Below are 23707 nucleotides of genomic sequence, written 5' to 3'. Positions count from 1 at the left end.
ACTCAAGTGACCTATTCAGGTCACCTTTCGTCCATCGTTGTGTGTCGTCTGTCGTTCGTAAACTTTTGACATTATTTTACTTCATCTAAAGAACCAGTGGATAGATGATTTTCAAACCTGGTTAGAATCATCCTTGGTGATAGAGGGTACAACTATTGTAAAATGAATGTCCTGCCCCAACCCTAGGGGCCGGAGGGGGCGGGTAAATTAACCAATATGTTGGTGACGTGACGAGTATTGTATTTCACTTTGTTTACATGCTGGTTTCCACAATTTTTAATTAAAACACAATATACATATAACCAAATTATAGTTGAATCACATGTACATATATCAAACAGTATGTTGGTCACAGAAGTTATGAACCTCTTCATCAACACACTATCCATTGTGATTGCAATTGTTTATTATACTACGAAATCGCAAGCATTGCTTCAAGTTTGGCACCTTGAGTTATCATTACGAAACCTAAATATTTGGCATGTTACGTTGTCATGCTGATTAAGGTGTTTGAATATATTATGACACTTATATCGATATTTGAATAATGTATCTGTCTTTTAAATAAATTTAGTATGGTTTCTGGCGCTGTTATACCAGTATGACCGATGTTCTTGATTCGATTATAGTAGCCTCCAATAAAGATGTTAACTGAACAAGAATATTCAGATAAGATAAGAGATGTCGAGGTTTGCCTTTCAAGGTCGGTCGGGCTAAAAAGTCATGCATAAGAGCCGATAAAACTGTAAAGTCAGACAAGAAGAGGCCACGGGCCACGTAGTTATCTCGGCATATTTCATAAACAGACTAATAACAAGTCTAAGCAGCGAGGTGACGATATCAACGCTTTGTTACCTGTGTAGTGCTGGTCGATATAGGGGTGTGTGCGTGTGTATGTTTTGATTTTACCAAGGCGTAGTTTAAACCTGCAAATTGAGACTGCGAGCAGATAAGCTTGGTCAGGATAAGGTTATTAATTAAAAAAATGATATAAACGGAATGGGGGTTGATGTGGGAAAGGAGAGGGGTGTATGTTATGATGTTTATCAGTTGACACATTTCTAGTCTTGACAAAATATGTCATTGCTAAATTATATAATAAAATTGATGCAAAATATCTTGTTTCTGGGACCTGACAGCATGATTAAGCATTTTCAAGCACTTCAGTCATATGCCAAGAGAACTGCGTGGCCATTGGCCTCTTGCTACTTCCACATCAATTGCATCATCTCGTGGTGCAAAGGCGACTGTGGACAATTTAGCATGCATGGCATACTTATCAATTAAGGTCCTCTAGCCTACTCTGTCGGTGTGATAGCTTGCAGCCGACCTGCTCCAACTTCCTTAAAAAGAAACATAACTACGAAAATCCCTGTTGTCATTAACAAAACAGGAACTACATGTAAAGCTGATAATGCTGATAACCAACTCTCTCTCCTCCCCATTAGCTGTGCATTATGGAGGCTGATATCACGTTATCCCACCCTTGTTGGTGTGTCTTCCTTTTAAATCGGAATAGATCGGCTTGTCACTCCCTGGAAGTGATAGCCTCCTGCAGAATGGCGCGATCTAGGTCACAACAATAGTAAGATACCACGTCATCATTGCATTGACGTCACGTCAACAGCAGCAGACCATGGAAAACAACTCTGGATTTGCTTGAAAAAAGTGCATTCAACGCTAATATCTCATACAATCAATGCGTGTCAACGGATTCGTGAGTGAAATAGGATGGGAGAAAAACAATCATTCCCAACCTTGAGGATATGACAAAGAAATATCCAACCCTCCGGATGATATTCTTGAATGTATTACCCTCGGCAAAGGGACAGGTAACACAATCAAAATCAAGAATATCAACCCTCGGGTTGGATATTTCTAGGTTACATCCTCAAGGTAGAGGAAGATTATGTTAGTCAACGTTTTAAATCTGCTCGCCATTTCAGTTTACAAAGTAAAGGTCCAAGCTTGGTAACCTTAACACATAGCAGATCTATATAATGTAGAATCACCCCACATCTACTGCAACGGAAAGTCCATCAATCAATACAATTAAATCGTAAATAGTCAATTATTACATCACAAAGATGGTAATAGTACATGCAAAGCATGTACACCCCCAACCAGTCCCATCAAGCAGCCCACGTCTGGTGTAACAGATGCTCTTGTAAGTCCTGATGCTCAATATAGACATTGGAACGTGCATGTTAATTAATGACCAGGGTACCAATTTCTAAAAAATAGAAAAAATATTAATCAACAATTGTATCAAACCTGATATCCGGCGTCACAATATACTGCCACAAATATCTAGATAGACCACGAATGCGATAGAAAGCTAAGCTTAGACAAACATTTAGTTCCATGACTGGAGTCTCTGGGCTATAATTTGTTATACATGTTAGATCATGTATTAATGCATCTAGAAGAAGTTAATATCATTCACGACCAGGCGAGCATGCGTTTATTACACACACACTATTCGTGGTTCAATTCAAATTTGATACGGTGTGCAGTTTTTAAATATCGCCCGTGAACCAATCTATGTTTGTATTACGTACGGGCGTTGGCCGCAGGTCAGCATTTTTTTCAGCGGTAATTTCCGTTGGTGATGTCATCGAGATATGGCGATATCGACGGACGTTATGGTAAATAAAACACGTTGTAAGGGTGTTGATGACCCAGCTTTATCTATTGTGTGCGTGGTGTGATACCGAGAAATGAGAGTTTGCGTAATAAATCGGTCAGCTTCACATACTGGGAACGTGTGTCAGTGTAATGTGAAAAGAGTGTACAGATTACAAGTGTGCCACAACATGAAAACAATCGGGTTTATATTAACAGACGTTTAGATTAATTGATAAATACATGAAAATATGAAATAGCCAATGAAAAGTTGAATAAAACAATTACATTAATTGCCGATTGAACGATTAGTTCAATAATGATGACACATCGTTCAATTAAAATAGCTTTGAAACAATCTACAAATTTAATCATTAAAACAATCATTAATTAAACGAATAATCAGACGGATAGACGAAAGGACCGACGTATTTGAACTGTCATAAACCCTGAGATTACCAGTGAGAAAGATTGGCTACTTGTGGTGGTGGTTGTGGGGAATTACTAGCGATGACAAACCAGCAGCAAACAAGCACTATATGAGCTGATGCTGAAATTATCTAAACACTGGCATAGCGCCATATGACGTAACTAATCAATCATTTAGGCAGACTAGATATTATACTGAGGTAAATGTCTTTGATTTATTATGTTCTTCCTCTTTTAAATGAGTTGAAACATCCTATATTGGAAGGACGAAGCAAACTGTAAAACATATGAAAGCACCAACGAAACTGTCCCACGTCTAGGTATAAAAAGGCAGGAACACTGGAAACACATTTTGAAAACCAGGATACAATCAACGAATCAGACATAATGCATAACATTTGAGAAAATTAGGAGCATGGTCGATGGTAAGTTTTAAGTTAATTTTAAAATATAAAACTTCTTTCAGTAGTCGGTTCATCGTCAACCGGTGCATCGTATGCTTTCGCTTTATCTACACATAGGTTAGTCTGAACATCATATACACATCTAATCTACGTCGTGATACAAACCAGACCCCTCGCATATGCACGCACATTCGCTACACACCAAAAATAACACACACGCTTGTACCATGGAACATTCTAAATATGTTTGACATCTNCCCCCACCCCATCCCCCGTATAAAGGTGCTATTCTTGGAATAACATGGTTGCGTATGCAATTTTAAATGTCCCATGACCAGCGTTGACATGACTGATTAAGGGACACATGATTAATTCCGTTTTGTTTCGTGTATTTCCGTCTCCTATTCTGGTCCTTGCGTATTGTCAATACGGTACAATTTTATAAACATTTAAATTTGCAGGAATTTTTCTCTTTTTGTTTCCTGTCACCAAAATGTGTGTGTATTTAAACGAAGTACCAGGTTCCGTCACTTTAAACAAAGGCACAACAAATACTGTTTACATGTGATTTTTGTATCTCAAATTATGATACCTATTCATATCCCACACCACACTCTCCTATACTGAAAAATGCTAATTTTCACATCAGTCGTGGTTTTACCGATGTGTGTGTCCATCGGGGCAGAGCCTTTAAATGCCCAATCATGTTACTATCATGTGAAGACATGTAAATACGCTGGTCATTTGATATTCCTTGTACACTGTACCGGCATTTAACACATAAACGCACGTGCCTGACCTGTATCTAATAATGTCAGGTAAGGTTGATATCTTCAGATATGCCAGATGTGCTAGGTTCCGAATCGAAAGGGTGACTATTTTGAAGCTTGCAGTCATTGATACTTATCGATGTTATGAAAACTCTTCATGAATTTAATCATCTTTGATTCCGGTATGGTTTAACTTTGACTGGTGACGTTGTGGTGAACTGTTTTCTATTTAGGATTTCATCTTGCTTTGTAAGGTATACCGTACACGCTTAAATTTGTTTTAATAACATGCGTCAACTGTGTATACTTGCATTATCACATGTACTTGTCGTTAGGAGGTAGTAACCAATATATGATTCCCCGTATCAGAACGTACGCTCCTATTATCAAGTACACAACTACTTGACAAAGGACAGTTCTAAATGTAAACCCCATGAACAATCACTCTTTTCAGTGTATTTTATTTATTAGATACAATTTTTTTTTCTTTTCTACGGGCTATTTCTATGGCCGTCTTTCGCAAGCAACCCGATCAAAAAGGAGGACGCAATGAAATATAACACAATGTCATATACCAGAATCCTTAACTTATGCATAATAACTGTTCCCGTAGTTTTTATGACCACGTAGAATGTCCCCTTTTTAACTTGGCTTACCCGAATTGTTCAATCAGTTGTCCCCAAAACCACTAGTCGTAAACCCATAGTGTTTTAAAATAGACCTTGTACGTGTCTCTCTCCTTTCTTTTCTGTGTTTAGACAGTTAGCGATATCGTGTATATGAACAAGAGCCTGAATCGCTCACCTGGCATACATCTGACACTTGTTACCTTAACAGTCGACTAAATAAGGCTACAGGCCACATATCAGTACCATGACTCAAACTCATTAAAAAGAAACTGTTCAACGTATTTGACCCCTGTGATCAACAAGGACATCGAGTTTTAAGTGAACAATCTTAATCACCCTTCATCCAAGAATGTAACTTTCCAAACATCACCACCCAAGAACTGTTGTTTATTGAAAAGATGTATTTTAAAGGTTAATGCACAATTGACCAGATGTGACCCTGAAAGTATGTCAATGTCAGTCACATGAACAATTTAGAAAGCTCTTCATCTTGTTACATATCAACACCCTTTGTATTTTGATTATTCAAAAGAAAATGTTTTAGGTGTTCAACATATTCGATCTCAGTGACCGTGAATATGGATAAAAGTAATCAATTTGAGCAAACTGGGTAGCGCTTTATGCCAGCATGCTACTGACAAAATACCACCACCCTGGTCCTTTTTATTATTCAGAAGAAGTTATTTGGAGATTTCAACATATTCGACCCCCTATGACCTTGAATATGATCCTTCATCCCAGCATATTACTGGCCAAATATCCTCACCCTGGTCTTTTTCTATTATTAAGAAGAAGTCGTTGAAAGGTTTTGAACATATTTGACCACTTCATCTTGAATTAACTGAAATCAACTCGTTGCATAGTTTAGGTTAATGTGTTAACGATACTACATATATTCATCCTGCAATTTAATTACCCTTATTTGGTGTACTACTTTTCCAAGTCTCTTGTTTGTGTTTGATGTTTAAGAAAATTTCATGGATATTTAATAGATTGCTTCATTTGGCCAAGGGTAATATATCGAATCTGATTAGGAGGCGTACAAATGTGAGAAAAAATAAACGAATCTTGTTGAAAGCGCATACAGTGTCTTTAAAACTGTGACATAGAAAACCGGTAGTTTAGTTAAGTTTCACTTCATCACAGACATCTTCAAATACAGGTCGATTCCAAGAAAGCCTGGTTACTTGTGATATTTTGTTTTACAGGACAGTGAAAGCATACACATGCATCAGGCCTACAGTAAAGTAAACATAATAACCAACCAAAAATGTGACCGATATTTTACGTTGTAAATGTAATAAAACAAAATGGAAAAGGTTAACAGTTAACTGCATATTGTTGTCCGTAATTTACATTCTCCGACCCTAAGTATTTTTCCGAGTTTTGGTTTTGACACAGGATATTTTGTAGAAACATGTAGACATGCAATGTTTTGTTACATGTTTACATGAGTAAAATACTTCACTCAAACTATTTAGGAATATATGCCTAGCTCGTCTGAGGTTTAATGCACGTTAATTATTTTTTTTTAGAATAGCTGTTTACGAATTTAAAAAAGGCCAATAAAGCGGCTAATTTGAAAATGTTAATTCCTCCGCTCCATTCAACGCCAATATTTTTACCTTTTTCTAAAATTGCCATTGTGTTGCTATTTTAATTGTAGAAATTAACTGTGGCTGTACAAGTTTATAATGTTCATTATAATGAAAACAGTCTTGGTATTTTTACTTGTTAACATGTATATCAGCTGAAGCCCTTTATCGATTCCCCAAAAGTTGAAGAACAACACAAACAAAAACAATTTGGCAGGGAAAGAAACACATCGATCCAGTGTATATTAAGGACAGGTAGAAATCAAAACGTTTGATCAAAATCGTTAAATAAGCAAAACAAATCAGCAAAAATCACATATTATGTAAAATTCGTGTGTTTGGCCGATCTTAGCAAAAATAAATAAAAAACGAGTACACGGACATTTGGATTTCTTTGTATTTTTATTTCTCATAATCTCCTCATTAAAATTAGGCATTTCTTAAAAATAGATAGTAAGATAAACATTAAGATTATCATCAACTACAATACCACATTCTTGGAATAATTTGTTATTTAAATAAATAATTAAAAGCAATACCCCTTATATATGTATATAGGTGATGTAGCGTGAACCGTGTCTCTCAATTTGATCTATGGATGTCTCTCTTATTACGACACGACTTAAAAAAGAAAATGTACAAAAATTACTACTTCAAATTGTACATGCTTTAAGAGAAAAACAACAACATAATATTATGATCTTCTGAAAAGTTAATGCCAGGTTTAAATCTAAATAAATCATAATTGTACCTCAGTTTCATGCATATTTGACTCATCGTCCACAGTTAAATTAGATGGACGCACTTATCGGAAGTTTTACCAGAATGTGGAAATGAAAAGCTGTACTGAGAACTAATTCAGCTTTAAATTCTGTTTCTTTATTTCGTAGTTCTTTGTAGCGCCATCCGAAGATGGAGTAAAACTGTAATATACAAACACACATTCTTACTAACACGATATAGTAAGCTTATAAACCCTGAAAGAGAAATTAGATAATTCAACTTAATTTGACATGTCGTGTATGACAAATGTACAATATTACTCAATATTAATGAATAGAAGAAACATGTAACACATATTTATCAATAGTTACCCTATGCGTTGCCGCAGATGTAAAAAAATCTCTATTTATGGTGTGTTTCTAAAATGGAGTCTGCTAAAGATATGAGGCAAAACTAAACTGCGGACGGTAATGTCCGGAATGGCGTATAAAGTAATAACCGACTCAACCTGGTAGATAAATCCGGAAAATACCACATACATATTACATTTGTTTAGGTAAACTCAATACTTAGTATTTATGTATTCTACAAATAAATCACTATTTAAAATAAATGTTCTTTTTTGTAACATGACAAAAGCCATTCTCAGGTTTTCACTTGGTTGTTGATAAGTGGTAAATTCTGAAGTTGGTTTTTTTTAGACACCAATTACAGTGGTTTGTACCAAGTAATGTTGATTCATTGAGTTAAATGCCTTTCAGCTATCATGTTAGTGATAAGGGTGGCTTAAGGGACATAACTGATACATAGATTATCAAAATAGACCAGGAAGTATTTGGGTAACCGTTAACAAATTGTACACCAGTTGTGTGATCATCGACCTGGTCAGTATGACACTGGACAGACGACTACAGTGTTTGTTATGGCTGTACATCACAACAGTCCAAGGTAAGATTATTTATATAAGGTGAAGGGAGAGTAAATATATAACACCTGGCTATAACTATAGATACCCTACGTCTTTGTCGCTGATGATATAACGACAGTAACAACTAGTAAATAACATACATATACCTTCAATGGTATGATCCTGCAATAACATAAAATACCTATTAAAGTTTATTGAATAATATTTATATACATATATATATACCTTTGATAATGATATACTATGTGCCTCAATGTTATGCTCCTATACTATGTTTTGTTCTCGTACATGTTACTGTCTTTGTCATACTTTCTAATCGTTTGCTTTATATATAGAAACTCGTGTTATGGTGTTACGGACTGTAAATCGTGACAACATAATACCGTTCAATTTAAATATCATACCGTAATTATATAGTAGTGAGTAATGCAATAGTGGCTTACTGTTGGAAACGGAGTTGATACCATATACATGTATTATATATAGTACACTGGCGGGCTATTTTTAAGCATGACTATATCGATATTATCTTATACATCAAAATCACGTATTAAATGTGGACTGTGTTGGCGACAATGTCGTTAATTATTGTTTTCTTACTTTACAATGAGAATGTACATAGCACGTGGTGTATCACAATTTGCACAAAACAGGTCTTACCTACATACGTATATCTGGGCTAAGTTGTTCAAATGGTGATTTATTGTCTATGTATCTTTAAAATGCAGCCATTTACCGAGTTAAACTATTGTAGTGGCGTAAAATACAAACAAATGTATATGTTTATTAACCACATTGTTAGAGGTTGAACAATGTCGTTAAACAGTGGTTAACGTATCACCTTTTGAACTTAACATCATCGAATAGATTCGGCAGAAAGTCACTAAATAAATTGACAAGACTATAAGTCTGAATTATGTGTCTTGGATATATATTCTTAACGTTAGGAAGCATATGCTTACTTAGATTAATTATTGTTGAATGCCTGTATCAATAAATGTAACTACTTTAAAGTGCACATTGATTGAAAATAAAAATTAATACATTATTTTTTTTATATAATCCAAAAACCAAAATGTTGAAAACCGCATAAAAAATAGCCAATTCAATGCCGAGATATTGACGTGTAAAGTGTACGTTTTCCACCTGTCTTTCTACTACTAACTAGCGTAATCGACTCCCGGTGAACGGGACACTTTTCGGCTGTGACGTCACAAGTTCAAAGGCTGTAGCAACCACTGTATATAAGGAAAAGGCGAGACTATGAATTTTGAGTATTCAGATTATGCTGAAGAACTTCCAAACAGTAGGTTTAGTTGAAACCAAACTGATGACTCTGAAGAGGGAAACACAGACTGGTAGCATTGCATATCCAGTTTCTGAGCACTAATTGGAAATTGTCATTTAAACGATTTGAAGAAAATTTCACACTCTTCGTTGTTCATCAGCAATGTTTATACTTTAATTTTAGTTGGAAAATTAGTTTGCAATCACATTTTTACTCTACAGTGAGAACTTAATCCATCACGTCGTCGTCGTTGAACAGTGCCATGTCGTGACCAGTTTCTGTGTCAGATTATGTATACAGTATTGCAAGGTTTTATACTGTGGTATCACTACATTTCCGAATATTGCATTTGTAAAAAGATGTTAAAAAACCTTCATGTCTGTGTCTGCTTTATGTTTAAATGGCAATACAATGTTAACACGGACTTAGCCTATATTATCAGAAATTAACGACACTGTACAGTCTCCCTTATGTAAGGTCGACTATTAAACAGCAAAATACCGACAAACAGTTGCACATCTAATTTAATACAACACTTATATATACAGTGCTTAATTAACTTTATCTGGAAATTTTTTTTATATGAGTCAAAATAAACTTTTGTTCTCTATATAAGATACAAAAGTTAAAACATTTTGATAAATAATGAACATAATCACGATCCTCAGATAAATAACACTAAATACACATTTGTCTAGTCCTGCCAGCAGGAGGATCAAGATACACCTTTATACTTGTGTCAAAGGGCTATCAGCAGGTGTGCCGGGGTTACCTGTTTTAGTAATTATATTACACCGTATGTGTCTTCCAATTCTCCATATAAAGATGTGCTTTTTTAACTTCAAAAATAAAAGACGGAAATTATCCCCTCCCCATACATTTATATTAAATGCAACGAAAAAACCCAGATAATTTCACAAATATACATATTTATTCAAATTGTTCAGAGTTTCATTTTTTTTCGCAGTCATAGAGCCACTTTTTGCATATCTATGAGGCTGACGTCAGCCTCGTGTCGAAACATGTGCGTGTTGGTTGACTGGTTATTTTAGAGTGAAAGTTGCTGCGCTTCCAGTCAATCACATAATGGGTCACTGCACGTGGCTGACATCATCCTTATGAGTATAAAAAGTGGCTCAATGACTGAAAAAACTTGAAACTCTGTGAAATGGCGTGTGTTTTTGGAGGAAACGAAGATCACATGTCCGCGGAAATAGAATACATTTCGTATATATAATCGTTGAGAGTGGCAGTTTTTACCGAAAGCCGATCTAAACCCTTAAAACATGTAAAACCACTCTAAACACCTTAGTTTAGGTCCAAAAAAGCTGTTACAAATTATCAGGTTCCTGTGATCGAACGCACGATCGAAGCTTCCCGGTAAATTTCTAATATTGCTGTTTGAAAGCGATCGCAGCTGAGGCAAAGGTGTGTTTTCAGAGAAAAACATCGCAATATCACGGAAACGAACGCCTTTTATTTGTATAATAGGAAGTATTTGAGTAGCGTTATATAGCAAGCCATTCAGAGTACACTTTAACTAATGATAGACATACGTATACCGGTACTTTGCCTATGTTACAACAACTATGAAATAACTTACATTTATCAGTCTTATTGGTCCAGAAGTTAGCGCACGGGGGTTCTTATAGTGGGAGGAAACAGGGCTACCCAGGGACGCCATACCTTTTCACATCCGATCGAGGATTCGAACCCGGCCGCCTTGGTGAAAGGCAAGTGCGCCATCCACTGCACCACCCGACTATTCGATCAGTTACATGTACATGTATTGTTCACATACTAAAGTAACGCTGATTATAGGTTCGGCAACCTTTGCTATGAATACTTTTCTTTTACAATATTAATGTCCGATGCAGACAAGAAGTGACATATAGCCTTGCAGAAATCAAGTGAAAATGCTATCAATTTCTGTAAAACAATCTTACAATTACTTTTGTCAGTGGGCATCTACTTTTATATTCAATATAAACATGGATCCATCTGACTCTTAACCCTTCACTCGTGCCTAAATATATTCACTGAACATAGTACACATATACCATACTTTTGATTATCGCTTTTCTCATCCGTACAGGTATGACTGGATTATCCGTGGTGGTCAGTATCTCTCCTACAGCCGATGTCGTGTCCGGTCAGACCCTCTCTATCACGTGTCAGTGGTCAGCTGACTACACAGGACCAAATGCTGTTGTTAACTATAAACTAAATGATTGCGGTGGTGCAATAGGTTCACTGTTTATAAACGTTGGGACAGCATGTCCATCAGTACCACCCTACACACTAACATGTAACAGAGCCACGAGGACACTGGGGATACAGATTCCCGCCAACAGTTACAGTCATGGGGACATATGGACGTGTGAGGGGAGAAATGACAACTACGATAATACAACACCACCACAGACAGATACGACCACAGTTGATGTTGTATGTGAGTGTATAACACTTGTAAATACATTATGTATATAAATGTATGATATATGTGGCAGAGCGTATCTTTAGAAAATGCAGAATGTACTGGAATTCCGCGTTTAGTTGGGCTGTACGTTGCATCAATGTCATTTACGTAAGTAGATTTAAAGAAGTAAGGGACCGGTATTCGTATTGTTTGTAGTGAGCGATTTGAATATTGCAGTATTTCCATTATCCCTGTGTTCTTGTTTATCTCTTTATAAATCTTATATAAAATGGTTAATATTGTCCTTAATCTAAAGGCTTTATTAAAAAAAAATAACAGTAACTGTCATTATTCAATTAGTTGCCCATTTAGATCTTGTCGTATTGTGTATGTGAGTGCGTTTTTCGGTTGAGTTTTGTTCTAAAAAACGTTACCCTGCTACGTGAGTTGCGGAGTTATGGTCCTATTTCATTAACACTGTACCTTGTGTGATGCACCAAACCTCTGCAAACCACATGTGTATGGTGTGAACACAATATGCGGCCACGTCAAACAGGACGATGCTAGCTTGCGCAAATTTTCGTTATGAACGAACGATATTTGCTATAGTTATAGTAGTTGGCATACATTTAGGAATGACGACTTATATCGATACGCGTGTAGCACACATCCAACACAGGTATACCGATAAGCATACTTGAATTAGTACGTACACGGTCTCTCGTGACCCGGTACACCTTACTAGACTTCGTGTGACAGTGCCAGATGTGACTAAACAAGAGTGTATAACCGGATGTGTGTACTTTTTTTCGTGGTTTGCAGCTTTTAAATCATTTTGTGGGTACAAACTTTCGTGGTTAGCCCTTACAACGAAATATATCCACCATTCTGGGAATCATTGGTCCGACACAGTAACACATTTGCGGTATGTTTTAAAATGACAAAGAGTCACTCATCATACTTCTCTGTTCATTTCAAACAATTAAAATGATTTCCACACAAGTTAAGTCAATTTAACCGTGGCGGAAGTGTTGACATCATGCTAACACACCACTGACCTGTTCTCACGACGTCCCGTACGCCTACCTTTTTCACTTGATTGGTTACACACTGTATTAATCAATCATACATTATGTCCATTCCAGACAAAAAAGCATACCTTTATTTTCAAAGAATTTATCAATTATCTCAAAAGACTCGTTTGTGACCATCAGTGACCATCATCCCCTCCCCCACTGTGACTGTAGGTACCACACTGATGTGTCATTAACATTATATGTATATGCTACAATTCCTGTGACATCAGTGACCATCACCCCCTCCACCACTGTGACTGTAGGTACCACACTAACGTGTCAGTAACATATTATGTATATATAACAGTTCCTGTGACAGGACATCAGTGACCATCACCCCTCCATCATTGTGACTGTAGGTACCCCACTGATATATCATATTAACATTATATATATATATTACAGTTCCTGTGACATCAGTGACCATCATCCCCTCCACAACTGTGAATGTAACTGTAGGTACCCTACTGATGTGTCATTAACATTATATGTATATATTATAGTACCTGTGACATCAGTGACCATCACCCCCTCCACCACTGTGCTAGTAGATGTAGGTACCAGCACCACGTTGACCTGTACTACACAGCCACACAGTCGTCCTACGGCCAGTGTCACGTGGTATCGAGTGGTCAGTGGTCAGCCACAGCAGATCACCTCCAACATCAATGTGTCACATGACACTCAGAACTCCACCCAGACAACGACAAGTGTTCTGTCCTACGTACCGTCCAAGGAGGACAACGGACGGACGGTGTATTGTGTATCAGACGGAGGATGGACAGGAAGTACTGACACAACTCTTGAGTCGGCTCGGGTTTCTATCAATGTTAGATGTAAGTGTGATTCTTCAATTTGTATTAGTTCTAACGTTTAATTCGTATAAAAAATGTTGGACAACAGTTTCACATGGCATCGTGATTAGGAAAATAACATGTACTCAATAGTTATTATTTAAACTAATATTCATAATTGGTATATCAAAATTGATAAAGAATAGAATGCATACTTTTAATTTACCGACACAATGCTGAAAAATATGTGATTGATTCCGTAACAGCTGTTATAAATTATTAATGTTTTAATGATATTGATTGTATCCTTTGAAAAGATTGCAATGGTAACCAAGACAATATCTGATCATTTTTCTGATCTTTACAGCTTGTGTTTTAACAAACCCTAATATAAAAGTGGAACTTATTGGCATTGGTAAGAAATCTTTAAAAAAAATATTAAGTATGGTCACGCAAAAAAATTGAAATTGACTGAGCATTCAAATTTTAGAAATAGATGCAAAATGTCATCTAATTTATAACGCAAATACTAATAAAAAAAAATCTAGTAGTCCTTTTATTTATGAGATAAGAATTGGAATAATGTAGGTAAATACAATAAACATATCGATTATAGCAAACTAAAATTGAGCACTGTTTCAACATACTGATTTTTAAAAAAATAAGGAATTTAAAAAGGGAATGTGTACACAAAATAATTTCCACGGATACGAAAATTATAACGTTCGGAGGTTTTAATGGAACAAGTCACTTTTGCAAAAATGAAAATGAAGACCTTTTACGTTTATTCTTTAAATGTTAATACTCTTAAATCATATAAATAAGTTTATATCGAACACTTTTCCCGTTTATGCTAACAATGTACTCGATACAGCTGTACCATACATGATCATGTAAGGAGAGGGCGCTCATAGGCTTCGCCTGTTGCCAAATTCGTTTGTATCTAAGATCTTAACAATAACTATTCTGAAATGAAATTCATTGTAATGTATTTTGGCTTACTGCATATACATTTTGAAGTGCAATCGTATCCATGTGTATAATGTTCATCATTTAATGGCCTTACATAGTTATTTTAGAACCTTACAATACATAGTGGAATAATCATAATAAAAGAGTGAAACATTAAGGCATTTGTAAGAAATCTTTAAAATATGAAATATGTTCAATCATATGTGCCCTTCAGTTCACAGAAAAAAAAACTATGGACAATCTTGAAAAGAATTGCCTGAGCATTCAAATTGAATTAGTTTATGCAAATTTTAACTGATAAATGAAATTGAAATTATAATAAAACTGAATGTTTACTGTCTAAAAGTCATTTTAGTCCACATGAAGAGACGCGTTCAAAAATTAATAATTACTTCCATTTGCAAACTAGAACTTAAAGGTATCTTTAATTATTTTCAGATAAAACATTAACATAAAAAGGTACATATATTCGATGGAGATATTGATCGGTTGAGAGTGATAATGAAGTCATGCAATATTGTTAGCGGCAATAACTTGGTGTCACAAAAACGTTTCAATATATATTTTGCAACATTCCCCTATTTCAAATAAATACAGCGTAGTGCGTCAAGCACAGCAACGGGAAAAAAACAAATGCAAGAATAAAAAATACTAATAATTTCATACTTTTTTATATATGTAGCTGCGGTAAATAACTCGCAGTCATGACTTGATAACAACCTGTATCACCAAACATATTATAAAGGAAACTATTGAGGAAAGAAACGGTAACATGTACGCTAATGGATTTATTTCGTTACTGTACAATACGATGCAATATAACAACTAAATTACACCCCTTATGTTCCAAACAGAGACGCTATATGGTGCTGACTAGCCTGTATTCGAGTTTATTTTATAGTAAGAAACTAAGCGAATATACTAATTTTCCAATTCTTGATTTACGACACAAAACCATGCTTTAATATAACAACAATCAGCAATAGCCATTCTTTACAGTTTTGCAAACAACGTGACCTTACTGTTGAGGAACCGTTTTATATTTCTCAATATGTCTTATGAAATTAGATCGTTATGGGACCGCAAAGCACAGCTGATAATGTACCAGTCAATTGACTAACAGTCGTAGGTTTGATTTCCAGAGGCAGAACGATGCTGTTGTCATCTTGAACAAGAAGGTTTACGACACTATCTGCCAAGGATGGATTATTTTATGGTGTTCGTTTTGTATTTCAGTTTCAGAGTTGGTGTAGTTTAGAGGTGAAGCATTATACAAGAGCAGATGGAATTACGGACTCATAACAAGCAGAACATATATACATCATCCTATACACATATGCGCACACATTTGCACATATATTGAAAGGGTTCATGTCGTAAAACGCGATCGAGTAAGGCTGCTCTCCCACTCTTTTGAAGATGTTGAAAAAACCTCAATACACGGCTGCCATTCCGTAAAAACACTTTAAAAAAATGCTTTTAGATACACAAGGGCGTTTTACAAATGCTTTATAATACAATTATATTGTAATAAGCAGTGTGTTGATATACAGATTCACCTGATACTGACCCCGTCGTGTCCGGCTATGATGGTTCTACAATGTACATGGGCGACTCTGTGACACTGTCATGTACGGTCGTAGGAGGTTACCCGACGGCCAGTCTGTCTTGGACCTGTCCTGATGGTACGACTAGTGTTAGTGGTACTGTGACGGTGACTTTCTCCAACATATTCCACGGAAAGACGTGTTCTTGTGTGGCGACACATATCGCTGGGGGCTACAGCCGGACGGTAACAACGCCAATATTTATCGTCAATAGTGAGTGTTGCTATATCGTCAATATATGCCACAAATGTGACTGTAGGTACCACAGTGATTTGTCATTAACATCATATGTATATATTTCAGTTCCTGTAACAACGGTGATTATTACCCCCTCCACCACTGTGACTGTAGATGTAGGAACCAGCACCACACTGACCTGTACCACACATCCTCATAGTCGTCCTACGGCAAACGTCACGTGGTATCGAGTGGTCAGTGGTCAACCACAGCAGATCACCGGCAAAATCAGTGTGTCTTATGACACGCATGAATCCGCCCAGACAACCACAAGTGTTCTGTCCTACGTACCGTCAAAGGCGGAACACGGACGGACGGTGTACTGTGTATCAGACGGAGGACGGACAGGAAGTACTACTACCAGTCTGCAGTCGAACACTGTCACTTTGAACGTCAGATGTATGTATGAAATTATTCCTCTTAGGCTTTTTTTTATATGTCATCGTTTTTATTTAAACATACAGACAGATGTGATATTGATATATTGCCCAAATAATTCATATCCTTAACTGTTTATCATATGTTCAACTGACATCACATACAAAATCAAGAGATAGTTTAAGCAACAGTGTCAATTGCAACGACTTAACGTTATCAATGAAACGTTTTTATATGTTACGTTTTATCTTCATATGTATTTAGACAAACAGAATTACAAGCTACAAGTGGACGTAAGTAACATTAAGAATGTAATTAATTGTGCAAACAAATATGAAATAGAAATCAATAGTATTGATAACTATGTCATTTGTATTGATGTTCTCTTTGCTAACATGTTCTGTCAATTTCATTTCAAATCATTTCAAATATCTTGAAGATCGTCCTGCTATCAGCATCGCGCCACTGGGTGATCCATACGTCATCACAGAAGGTATATCAGGCATATCCCTGGTATGTACCGTTACCTCTGCCAATCCATCGGTCACATCTATATTCTGGACAAGGGAGGTAACCGAAGTATCTAACACTGGTGTGTACAATTTACCCACCATCACACCCGGGCACTCTGGGGAGTACACTTGTTCTGCAATCAATGATGTTGGAACCACGACAGAAAGCATAACTTTGGTAGTTATATGTGAGTATTGTAAACACATTATAAATTATAAATCCAGAAAGTGTTTGCACTAAGACTGAAAAGTTTTAATTATATTTGTAACTCAAAGCGGGTCATGACTGACGTAGGGTTTTAGTTTATTCAGGAAATTTAAAAGTTTTTGAGAAAATGAGCAATTTTCATTATGTTACGTAACACTAAGCTGTACTCGCGACTTTCATGCAGTTTCGTGATTTATTAGGAGACGGGATGATAGGAGCCAGAAGAACTAACAAAAACAAAAGTTCAGATCTTGGGATCATTTGTAATTAAAACAGAAGTTTGAACTTGACTTAGTTATCCAATGTTACTGAATAACTAACTTTTAAATATGTTATAGCGTCCCCGGCAGAACCAAACATAGTTGGGATCACGAATGTGTCGTCATCCTCACTCACAGTGCAATGGAGTTCAGACGAGAAAAGCAGTGCACCGAGTACATTCAATATAAGTCACAGATGTAAACATTGTGATTTACCTGATAGCACGTCCATCGGTCGTACTACCAATGAGGACGTATATTCAACAACATTCACCAACCTACTGCCTGAAACTGTATACTATGTCAACATCACGGCTATTAATCAAGGCGGTTCCAGCAGTCCATTGGATTTAATTGTGTCCACTACACCTGGTATGTTTAACGAGAATTGTGTGTTCATAAGAACCAATTTTAGTGAAGGCACATTGCACGAACTGATTCTTTTTTTTTAAATGTGCGGGACAAATTAATAGTTTTGACAAGTTTATATATTTTAAACCCCAGCAAAACTGTAGATTGTCAAGTTGTAATGTATCAAATGTTAATATGAGGGTTAACGTTATCATTATCTTCGAGTACAATGAACATCCAGGTTAACACATCGTTGATCAGTTCAAAGCAATATGTATTAATGCATTGTTGCAAACATATATAACTTATCTTACAACAAAAGTATCTTTTGTTTCGCAGAGGAAACCTGTTGCTCTCCGTTAAAAGATGCCAGCTCTTCTACTACGGCCCTGCTAGTGGTTGGTGCGATTTTAATCTTGATCTCATTTTGTGTGTTGGGTTTTTCGATCTGTCTGTATAGTAAGTATACTTTTTTTTAAACATAATAAACCATTATTTGTAACCTTTGTTGTCATGTCTATTAACCACATTTTATGAAATATATGGCGAAATAAACATCACGTGACAAAACGTTAAAAATAAGATACAGATAAGTTTATGTAGCAGAGAGCATGTACAAGCATAGGTTCATTTGATCACTGCTATGCATAAACTTAATGTACTCATCGAAAAAAATGTACACAGGAGTGTCATAACGGACCGTGTGGACAAAGCGAATCATGTCAGAAACAGGGAACAGGCTGAGAATATGGACAGAGATAATAATTAACGAGTAAGACCAGTGGAGGAAGCCGTCCATATCAGAAGACATGGGCCCGCTTTGTACAGATACCAGCGGGACTCTTAAGAACTTAGAGTTTGTGCATGACAGCGATCAGACGAACCTTATTTATCAGATTCAAATGTGTTGTATTAAGAAAAGAAGTTAAACCAAGAAGCAATTGAAATAGTATTAAGACACTGGTGTTATAACGTAATGCCTTGTATCATTGAAATAAAACATGCCTAGTGAAACGTTTCGCGCATGCGTTGCTGTGTGTCAGATTAACATGCTGACATTTATACAGTATATGATAAAGTGTTTTTGCTATTATATTCCAGGAAAGTCACGTTTGCCAGCCAGGTAACTTAAATTGATGATATTGTATATTACTTGTTTGAATAAACGTCAATGCGTTGTCTGTATGACTGTGAAATGTTACGATTACCAATTATAAATAAATGAAATTTCATATATTGTCGATCTGTAGGTAAATCAAATTGATGTCTCGAATTTGTAACCATCATACATTATAAATGTACCTATTGAGAGGACAGGAAGTAGTGACTACACCCCGTTGTTGTTTTTAGGGTGTTTTTTTCATTCTGTACATTAATCCAATAATTATCCTGGACATTTCCTTATTTGCTTTCCATGTCACTACAATAAAACATCGGAACACAGTCTAAATTAGACTCTTGACTCCTACAATATATAGGACTGAATTGAGTCAACAGACCCCATTTCTATCAACGGTTCGTTAAACAGTAAACTAAATCATCAAAGACGATATATGTACTGTTTGTGGAATATTTAAGCACTATCTGTTACAACCTGTTACTCATATTGTCAAATGTTGCAATCTTAAATCAGTTTATTGTATTATAAGATTCGAGCATTTACTAATTTTAAGACGATATTTAACGACCAATGCTTTTCAGTCTTGTACGAGTTTAAGTACGTCAATCATAAGTTATCAGGAGAACGTACATTGATATATTATGACATAATATTCCTCAACAGTCCGGTATGTATAGACCTATATGTCTTTTATGTTTTGATGATGTGTCTTATTCCTTACAGCTTCGCACTAATATAACTACGCATTGATTTTTCTGCATAAATATAACACAAAAAACGTGTGTTTTCAACTAGCAGTGAATAGCTATTCAGTATTGACCGATATATATTGTAAATTTGAAAGTAGAAAATTTATGTCAGTATCGTGCTTAATAATTGTTTTTACATCAAATAGTCAATATAATACGATTTTGTTTTTTCAGAACTGCCGACCAACAAGAAGACACTCCTAAGTCAGTTGTATTCAGCAGTGTTCTGCGTTCTGAGAAAGGTATTACATTTTGTATAACCGTTATATGCGCCTTATGAATGGTAAACATGTTCCATGGAATGGATTATATATATCTAGATAATATATAGTAGAAAATAAATAAACAAGTTCTTGTTGAACGGCAGTTCTTTCTATTTAAACCTTTCCTAGTTGTGATGTTGCCCGATATTCGGTCTAAAGGTATCTGTATAAAACATTGTATACATTATATCTCTGTTTTTCAATCTTTTCAGAAAGAGAGCAGGTGCCTGCAGAAGAAAAGTATGTATGCTCTTAAAGCAAATTCCTTATATGATAATCGTATTGCAATGAATAGGAACATGGTGAAATTCAAGTGTAAATCTCAATCATTAGTAAAACTTATGGATATTGTGAAACACAATATCAACATGTAATTTGAATGACAGATTATTTAAGAAAAAAACATGAAGAGGATACCTGAGCACATTCTAGAGTTATACAGACATACAATAACGATTTACACCAAAGTAATATACATACATATTATATGTTTGTCTATACTTTCGATAGTAAATCCCACTACCAGGAGCTGGATCCACGTGACATACAATCTCCGTCACCATATCAAAGTCTAACTGAAGGTACTTTGAAGTATTTGACTTTATGTAATGTATTCCATCCTGATCTATATCAACTGTATCTTTTACAAAACCATTTTTTTGTATTTAATTATTTTCACTTTTTATCCACTTTTAAACTGACACAAAAACCATAAAAAATATAAAGGGACAATCACCACATTCTATTAAATATGCATATTGTTTGTACAGGTGACGATGGTGCTATGACCGAATATGAAAGGTGAGTACTCTGTTCATCTCATAGTAAATATAACTTTGGCTTTACTTTGAAAGCAGAATTTAAGTAATTCCCATTTTCGCCGGCAATGTGACATTTCTTTCGTCTGTTTTAAATAGTATGCATAATTGTTATAGTACTTAGACTATTTTATGTTCGAGCTAATAATGCAGATATGAAAAAAAATCTGAAATCCAAATCAGTTATTGAAACATGCATCATGGTATACTAAACTTCATCTGTGACGACACTTTTCCAACAGATCAATTGCTACATTTAATAGGTAGTTTAACTTTAACATAAACATATGTTTAAATTATTCCATTACAGGAACAATTACGAAACCCTCAAAGGCGATCCAGTGAATAAGGATTACGAACAACTCCGGGGAGATGATGGTTAGTAGTCCTTTATTTACAAATGTATATCCATTATACCTACAAAGGGTATATGGTGTCTTTTAGGAAAGTCGCATAACTTAAACAATGCAAGGAAATACGTAAATATAATCAACCGATCTTAATACAAATAATCACAGTTACAGTTGTAATTAGCATGTGCTTCATTCGTCCTAAAACTGAATGAAATACATTTTACTGTATTTATTCCTGTTCGTAACATTGTATCCTATATATAAAATCCAGGAGAACGTTTTGCTCAATATCGAAAACTACATTTGAACGGTCACTTTCAATTTAAACTTAGTGAAATGCAATGTACTAATATTACACTTATGATGAATGGTTCATACCAATCGCAACCCGTATTATAAAATTAATCCATTTTATTTTTCATTTCAGGATCCAAACATTACGTTAATACCTGAGGAAGAGCTTGACACAAGCGATATATGTGAACATTATGATATTCTGAAACACACATCACTACAAATAGTTTAAAACGGGTGCTATAAGTTATCAATTCCAGTATATTTGCTGACGTCCTCTGCCATTGATATTGTTTTTAAACTGTGTTTTATGACGGTCACAGTACAACGACAACATGGAACGAATACATCCGAATACTGTTGATATCTAAAGGGAGCGCCAAATGTAAAATGTTGTAAACAATTCTCAAATTTACAATCTATATTTTGAAAATGATAAATTTTACTTAGTATTTTAATTCAGGATCCAAACATTATATTGTATATACCTTACAAAGACATTGCCTTAAGAATGCGTTATCAGATTAACATTAATATGAGAATCTCTATCTATAGCAGGAAGTGCACTTCGGACCCACCTATATAAACTATATCCTAGACGTCTATGCCGTTCATAGTCTCTCTTGTGTGCAAAGACATAATGTCTGACTTAAAATTGAGTGACGACATATGTATTGTCTTACCCTATTGTCTTATCTTTAATAGAAAGGTGTAGACATATACCAGTTGAAACGTTATGTTCCATATACAAAGACCTTATGTGATCTTTCGTCTGGGCCGGGATGATAAATCAATGATTTTCAAAAATCTATTTCAAAATTGCTGAAAATTTGCAGTCATAGAACATTCAAGTTTATATCTGGACTGGTTTATTTTTCGAGTTTAAGATGCCGGACAATACAGGCTTCGTCAAATCAGGAGAACACATGTATAGTAACAGCCGGAAAACACAGGCTTAGTCACATCAGGACAATGTGGACGATTAGNGTTTTCTTTTGTCAATAATGTCGCATTGTCATCAAATAAAAGAAAGAAAGAAATTGGAATTGAATAGAATTGTCTGGAAAGAAGCATTTTAATAACAACGCCTCTCTTTAAGGACTGCAGTATGGTTGGGTATGGTTATAGAATTGCAATTTCAACTATTTCAATTTCATAATGCTGGACTAAATCCTGAGGGTCAAGGGCTGAACCCTAGAACTATTGTGGTAGCGTAAGTGTAAACTGTTCATGTACCGCTATTGTATTGCATGACATTGTTATATCTACTCCTTACATGTTATGAATACAAAATGTCTTCCCATGTCCAGCTCAGTATTTAAGATCAAGGTCAAGAGTCAAATTGACCTTTTTACTACAGCTGAGATATGCCTCACTGAAACCATTATTTCAGTACTTGCACTAAAACTCCTTATTAGAGATGTTGACTACCCATTTTTTTAGTATAGAATCATTCAGAGCTGCGTCTGTGCTGGTGTTGTTTGGTGTTGATTTTTCTACAAGACGGTTTAATTTAGTCAAGTGGCGTTGAATAATTGTGTCGAATGCTCTTTCACCAATCCGCTACATGTCAGTTTGTCGGTGAGTACTGTTATGTCATGCCTGTATGAGTCTATTTTGTTGTTAACAAACCGTATTCTCTCTTTCAATAGGTCTTTCTGTTCTTTCTTGATTGTATTTCTAGCATTGGTAGTGTTGACTGGTCACCTGAAATTCAGACTTGAAGGTGTTATATGTAAGTCTCTGCATATCAGCGTAAACAGCAGGTGATTTCAGTGTCTCGCTAATTTCTTTTCTAGGCTCTCTAATTGCCGCACATCTTTGACAATATCTTGTCTGTACTTTGTTACTTCTTAACATTTTCTTCAGGTTGGTACGTATGGATTATGAAGAGTTCTTCACAAG

At 35.6% G+C, this 23707-nt stretch overlaps 2 protein-coding genes across 2 annotated transcripts; both read left to right on the top strand.

Annotated features, from left to right (window-relative positions):
* The first annotated feature begins 8007 nt into the window (after nucleotides 1–8007).
* LOC110456336 (nephrin-like) lies at nucleotides 8008–19121 on the top strand. Its single transcript, XM_021507013.1, has 8 exons — nucleotides 8008–8123; nucleotides 11487–11843; nucleotides 13390–13722; nucleotides 16206–16472; nucleotides 16563–16895; nucleotides 17314–17574; nucleotides 17933–18226; nucleotides 19102–19121. The coding sequence occupies exons 1-8, from the start codon at nucleotides 8066–8068 to the stop codon at nucleotides 19119–19121; spliced, it is 1923 nt and encodes a 640-aa protein (XP_021362688.1). The 5' UTR covers nucleotides 8008–8065.
* On the top strand, nucleotides 18833–21538 carry LOC110456335. The gene is made up of 6 exons (XM_021507011.1): nucleotides 18833–19328; nucleotides 20249–20316; nucleotides 20550–20577; nucleotides 20848–20918; nucleotides 21108–21138; nucleotides 21466–21538. Exons 1-6 carry the CDS (start codon nucleotides 19207–19209, stop codon nucleotides 21536–21538), a joined length of 393 nt encoding a protein of 130 aa, XP_021362686.1. The 5' UTR covers nucleotides 18833–19206.
* Nucleotides 21539–23707: the final 2169 nt, after the last annotated feature.

Source organism: Mizuhopecten yessoensis, unplaced genomic scaffold (genome assembly GCF_002113885.1).
Source record: "Mizuhopecten yessoensis strain PY_sf001 unplaced genomic scaffold, ASM211388v2 scaffold8679, whole genome shotgun sequence".
NCBI classification, from domain to species: Eukaryota; Metazoa; Mollusca; class Bivalvia; order Pectinida; family Pectinidae; genus Mizuhopecten; species Mizuhopecten yessoensis.
This window is presented reverse-complemented; position numbering and strand designations above follow the sequence as displayed.